We start from the raw sequence: 6,577 nt of genomic DNA, 5'->3' as shown, positions 1-6,577 counted from the left end.
ATTTTTTTTATTTTTTAGTAGTGGGATTAGATTTTGTGCTAAATATTTTAATATGAGTTTAGTGTTGTGTATTGATGGGTTCGCAATAAGGGTGATGGGGTACATGCTTGGGAGAAAAGATAATTTATATGGCAGGATAATCTTAAGGTCAGCAGAATGAATTTTCATTACTCGTATTACTCAAAATTAAATTAATTTGCATATTTTTGTTAAAACAATTTCAAATCGTTTCTATTGCAATAATAAGCCGAATTCTTTTTATTCAAGAACTGTAACATCGATTAGCATAATGGTAGCAGTTCCAGTATTTGAAAAAGCAGTTGTTATGATTAAAAGGCATGACTGACTAAATAAATTTCTAATACATAGTTTCTCAATTGCAATATTATTTTTTATTTCATTCTCAATGCACCTTATTTCATAGTTGAACCAATTCATTATTTTACACATTTATTTAGAATAATAATAATTGTTTGTTCAAAGTGAAGAGCGAACCCATTTGACGAGGGCTCTTTTAAATTGTTAACGTATGCCACTTGTTCAGCCCAACAATGTTCCTATTAGCCATTGCAGTTTTTTAACGGCATTGAGATAAGGTGGACTTTTAGTCTAGGATCAGCATGTGCTGCCCGTCAGGGTGCAGCCCAGTATGGATTGCGCAAACAACCTTTCACCGCATACTGCAACATATACAAATTAAATTGGCAATAGCTCTGGTCATGGTAATGGGCATGGGACTGACTGTGACTGTAACTGGAATAGGAATTGGGCCTGGCCGAGGCAGATTGCCATAAATTTGCCTGTTTTTTGATTACTACTTACATATATATTTCTATAAAAATAAATACTTATAAGAAGTTAATATTTTTTGTTTTTGCGCTGGATTTGGAGCCTGCATTTGCTTGTTAAGCTCAAGCACATGCCATAAATTAACGTCAATTGGCGGCGGCGCACAGCCAGAGACCCGGAGAGCATGGACATGGAGAGCCACAGTGGTGGACTTGAAGTTGGCGCATGCGCCCATAAATCTTGGCGCGACGGTCAGCGAAGTTCATGTATTTATTTCTGACATGTATATAAAGTATACTATGTGCATATTATAAGTAGCATATGTATCGTATATGTATCTTACATTTCACGCTTTTGCTGCGTTGATTTGGAAAAATTAAACTAAAAATTGCTATTTAAATAGAGCCGCTGGCTCGTCAAAAACTCACGCAGCATCAGGGGCAGGAAACATAAAAATTCTACAGAAAATTGTCAGCGGCCAATTTATCGATGTTTTTCTTTCTTTTTTGTGTTTCGTGCTGTGTTTTTTGCTCAGTTTGTTTCGGCTTTTGTCATTTTGATTGAATTCAAATCGCATAACATGCCACAAACGACAGCAACAGTCAAATGGCTGAGGCGGGGGAAAGCAACAGTAATGGCAATGGCAATGGCAATGGAAATGGCAACAACGCTGTATAAAGAATGTCAAAGTCATTTAAGCGTTTCTCTTTTACTGCCCTGGCAGGGAGTGGTGCCGACAACGACAACGACAATGAAGATGACGATGGCTGCTGGTTGGCCACTTGACTGCTCGACTGCTGTCAGCTACCGTTTGTTGCCTACGCTCGGGCTTGGGCTCGGGCTTGGACTGGGGCTTGGGTTCTGGCTCTTGCTCTTGCTCTGGCCAACAAGTGCAAGGCAGTCGTCACTGCCAGAGTGCTGCTGGCCATGCCGCAATGTTCATCAAGAACATCAGGCCGGGTCTCCGGTTCTTTTTTTTACGAGTTTCGAATAAAACGCTAAATGCAGTCAGAGAACGCAGTAGCAACACACAATGCAACATTTAAGCAAACGCAGAAACAGCAACAACAACAGCAGCTACAAAAAATAAATAAATAAAAAAGTGGAGCCCAATTTAAGTTGCGCGGCAAGAGCGACAAGAGCAAGAACCAACAAGTTTATTGGCATTGTTGCCGCTCTTTTCCGCCGTTCACAGCCTTCAATTTTGCACATAAGATCCATCATTGTCAAGTTCAACGGCCACGCATGCGTTGCAGCGTTTAACTAATGAAAGAAAACCAGAAGGGCTAACGTGAACCGAGTAGGCCAAGTTAGTGGCTAGCTAAGCGTGACCATTTTATATAGGCTTCGAATGATTTCGTTTAAATCTAAAACTGGCCAGAATGCGCACGGTCCTTCACTGAGCCACGACGATGACGACCCATGAAGTAGATAACATCGGCGGACTTCACTATGAACAGAAATTGCGAGGTGGCACAATCAAAAGTTTTGCTTGCATTGAAGAAACGCAACGGATTCATGTACTCTGTAACGAAGGCACGTCCAATCCAACATATATTAGTATACACGTATAGTAGGTGGAACAGAGTCGCAAACTAACCTGAGAGCGGCGCATTGCCGCCTAAAACATGCAGCTGCATATTAATCGACTGTACGTAGCGCTGAACTTGAATGCGTCGATTGAAGGGCGGATCGAACATGCCTCGATAATGCAACTCCAAATGGAACAGCTTGTGTAGACGGATCCAGGACATCTGAATTAAAAAAGGGAGAAACGGAAATAAGTTAGATGCAATTTATAAAACTGAGCTTAACACATGGTAATCAAATTATAAACTTGCATAGAAATTGCAATATTATTACGATTTCTACTTTCGTCACTAGCTTGTAATATAATAGAACAAACGTAGTAGATTGCTCATATGTTTAGTTAATATGGTAATTAACTGATAAACTATCTATCTAATTTCTGTCTGAATTGCATGGAAATTGTAATATTTGTACGTGTTTCTACTTTCGTCACTAGCGTGTAATATCGGAAACAAATGTAGTAGTTCGCTTACCGCTTTAGCTAATATGGTAATTAACTGATAAACTAACTAATATCTGTCCAAATTGTATAGAAATTGTAATATGATGACAGTTTACACATTCGTCACTAGCGTGTATTGTTGAGAACAAATGTGGTAGATCGTTCACCTCTCTAATTAATATTGAAATTAACTGTCAAATTAATATATGTCCGAATTGTACAGAAATTGCAATATTACTACGAAAGTGTTTCTGCTTTCGTCACTAGCGTGTAATAACGAGTACAGATGTGATAGTTGGCTCACCTCTTTAATGTATTTGCCCAAATTGATTTTGGACAGAAACTTCAAGCTGGGCATACGCACAGCGACCTTGTGGAAGCGTAACTGCTTAGAGATATCCTTAAAGCTGCGTAAATTTCCCGAAAGGATTTTCGACTCCAACGCCGTCATTTGCATATGTTTGCCCGGCATGATGAGTAGCATGGAGGCTCGGCGTGACTTGGTCCCATACAGCGGTAGCTCCACTATCTTGCAATGGATAAATTGGTGTCCAATTTTAACTTTGTCCGCATAACGAAAATAGCCTCTGGCATAACGTAGGTCCTGCACGTTTCTAAACTGTTCCCCCAGAAAGGCATGGAACTTGACGAAACTGTAGATTTCCAGACCATGTGTTGTGAAGCCAAAGTCGTGTAGCAGACCCGTGACCACTGGCTGATGTTTGGGCAGCACCGCAATATTGAAATAGTCTTGGGCACTATATTGAAAACGTTTGTCGATTTCGTAACCCCCATCGTAGACAAAGTAGTTCTGTGCCGTTATATCTGAGCCCAGTTCGTCAAAGTCCTTGGCGAAGAATTCCAGAACATGATACGGTAGTATGAAATACGCCATCATACCGGCGTTCACCTGATCCTTGCTTTGGCGTAATAGTCGTGCACGTGCACGAGCCGCGGTCATCTCGATCGACTCACGCAGAAGCGTGAAGGCATCGTGCATTCCCATATCGCGAGCCAATGGACGCATGTATTCGTAGCTGCTAATATTGTAGAATACTGCCAAGAGTTTCTGTACGGACGCTGGCGATATAAGCACCACCGATGTGGGGACGGGTTGTTTATTCAACTGATTAAGCAGCGAGCGAAACAACTGAGTGGCGAATGCATCACGGGAATTGGGATTGGGTTGCTGGTGGCGGGTTGCACTGGGTATGCAGAGAAGCGCAAACACAAACACAAACAGAACTACGTATCGGATGACACTTTAGATGGTTAATCCGAACTCGTATCGTCTTAGACTTACCCGGTCTCATTGTGAAAATTCGATAAAGTCAAAGCCGCTTGCACTGAGTTTGGTTTGATTGCAAATGATTTCAAAGACTGTCTGACTGTTAGTGAGATTTCATTTTGACAGACGGTGTTGAATAACTAAATAATACGGACATTATTTAACACTGCAAATTAGGGTTGAAGGTGTGTGTCAATCTTCTGTGTAAAATAATTTGTTGTTTCATTTAAAAAAACGAGTTTTTTTTTAGTGAAATTAAATGGAAATGGACATGGATACTTAATAGCATTTTGATTAGAGTAATCTAAATCAATATTTAGTTTAGTTTTTGACTCCATTCCTCCATCTCCTTAATATCCGTATACTATTCTGTAATAAACATTTTCATAAGTTTCTTGAGGCTGGTTTTAGTTCGAATATTGTTGGGCGACTAATTTACCTTTTTTCTTAGAGCAGTCCCAATTACTCTATTTATAAGCCACTTGCTTAAAGTCTCAAATAATTTAATACAAAAACGTTGCTTGCACGGTTACTAACATTTGATAAGTTTTTGCCATATGTTGAGCATTTTGGCACACTCTTAGGCATCAAGCGAAAAAGGATTATCTGCGATTTGTTGGCCCCATTCAAAAATAAAATAGGACTTCATGCAGCCGAAACAAGCGTCAAACTTTGGCAGTGGCGCAAAATTTTTGAATTTATACACAAGTTCATAAACAAAGGACTAAAAGGATTTAAGTTTGGCATGCAACGCCGACAATGGAGCACAATGATGCCATAAACAATAAACAGGCAAGCTGGGAAGCCTGCAAATTGTTTTGCCAAAAGCTCGCCTAAGCCACAAAACTATGCCGCACTCATTTGGATGGAGCTGTTAGGGTATGGGTATGGTTATGGGTGTGGGTATGGGTGTGGGGAGGAAGTGGGAAACTTTGTGAAGTGCAGGATTTGTGCAGCCAAAAAGTTGAGCGTCTGTTGTGTGGAATTAATTGTTACCGTCTGGGACGTTGCACAGAGTGCTGCGAAAACAAAGCTATCACTTACACAGACCTATGAGTTGCACAAACCCTATACGAGTATGTATACGGATCTGTATGCTCGTAATAAGTCCGATTAGACAAAGACGACCGAGCCAGGCAACGAGCACAGGCACAAGCACAAGGACAAGGATAAGGGCCGTGTGAAATTCAATTAGGCGCCATGACGTGCAGCGTTTCGGATGAACTTGAAGGCGCAAAGAGTTTCATTTGTTGCAGTTGTTGCTGTTGTTGCTGTTGTTGCTGTTGTTGTTGTTGCTGTTGCCTGGACAACAGCAATAAAACACAATGCGGATAATTTGGCGTTTTTCAATTTTTCTTGGAAGCCAAAGGCAGTCCTTGTAATTTAGCACATAAGTCACCGAAAGTCAATGCGAAGTTGGACCAAAACCAACAACTTGATTCTTCTTATTTTTTTTATATATTTTTTTTTTACCCTACACTGCCAACAATATTTCTCGTGTGAGCTGTGAGCTGCCCAACTGACCTCTCCCTCTCGTGTTGGCCTGCATTCTGCGGCTTTTGTGGAAGTGCTGGGCGTGGCCGTGGGCCAGTGTTGTCTGGCCACTCCCGCGTGCCCAGCATGCACAGCCAACCAAGCCAAGGCACGCAAGCCGCGGAGCCATAGGCCTGGGCCTCTGTCTGACTCCTTGCTCATGGCCATTCACTTTCCGCTGCAGCTGTGTTGCATGCCACAAACACGCTTGTTGCTGTGCGGCGCATTAAACTAACAAGATTAAAGTTGAAATTGTAAATTGCTTCTTAGTCTAATTATGTTGCAACGCTGTTGTTGCACTGAGCACTGATCATCATCGCACTGATCACCATCTTGTTGCAGGTTGCAGTTGCACACAAATTGTGTTTTCCTTCATCACACACATGCGGGTACGTACAAGTATATACTTGTATGTACATATGTGTATCTCCTTTTCTAAACAACCATTTGCGCACTTTAATTATTGCAGCACTTTGAGAAAAATAGTAAGCCATTTAAAAGAGTGTGCTAGACTTTTTCGAATGAAAACCTTTCTACAAGAAGTGGAAATGGGAAATAGTCAAAGGAAAATTGTTATATTTCAAGTATGTTCAGAAAAATGTTTCCAGTCGCTATACATATCTTTTGTGCATAAATCAATTTATGTTTAGTCATGATTTTATTTTTGGGGATAGGATTATTTGATTTTTTATAATTTTGTATATCTTTTATAAATTAAATTCTTTTATTATTTTCAACAAACTCTTTATTTATTAAATGATGCAGCTGCCAAGCTTTCAGTTTGTTTTAAATATTCTTAAGAGTAAATTGTGCGTTATAATTGTTTTATTGAGTAGTGCTCTATTTTATATAGCGCTTAAAATATTTATTTATTTATAAGCCTTGTTCTTCCCTTACAAGTATTGTTTTACTTGTAAATTATTACGCTAGTCATC

The 6,577-nt window shown here is 40.1% G+C and overlaps 1 protein-coding gene across 1 annotated transcript; it reads right to left on the bottom strand.

The window, feature by feature from the left end:
• Window positions 1-2,156: 2,156 nt before the first annotated feature.
• On the bottom strand, window positions 2,157-4,186 carry LOC115624522. The gene is made up of 4 exons (XM_030519280.1): window positions 4,125-4,186; window positions 3,126-4,066; window positions 2,390-2,543; window positions 2,157-2,314 (listed from the first exon to the last, which is right to left on the bottom strand). Exons 1-4 carry the CDS (start codon window positions 4,132-4,134, stop codon window positions 2,157-2,159), a joined length of 1,263 nt encoding a protein of 420 aa, XP_030375140.1. The 5' UTR covers window positions 4,135-4,186.
• Window positions 4,187-6,577: the final 2,391 nt, after the last annotated feature.

This window comes from Scaptodrosophila lebanonensis, unplaced genomic scaffold, assembly GCF_003285725.1.
Source record: "Scaptodrosophila lebanonensis strain 11010-0011.00,11010-0021.00 unplaced genomic scaffold, SlebRS2 tig00000001-arrow-pilon, whole genome shotgun sequence".
Classification (NCBI taxonomy): Eukaryota; Metazoa; Arthropoda; class Insecta; order Diptera; family Drosophilidae; genus Scaptodrosophila; species Scaptodrosophila lebanonensis.
Note: the sequence above shows the minus strand (reverse complement) of the source record. Positions and strands in the feature narration are given on the sequence as shown.

Coding starts and splice junctions, on each gene's coding strand:
- LOC115624522 (XM_030519280.1), bottom strand. Junction 2,544..3,125: donor TGGGCAAATACATTAAAGAG/GTGAGCCAACTA, acceptor TTTTTAATTCAG/ATGTCCTGGATCCGTCTACA. Junction 2,315..2,389: donor CGGCAATGCGCCGCTCTCAG/GTTAGTTTGCGA, acceptor CCTTCGTTACAG/AGTACATGAATCCGTTGCGT.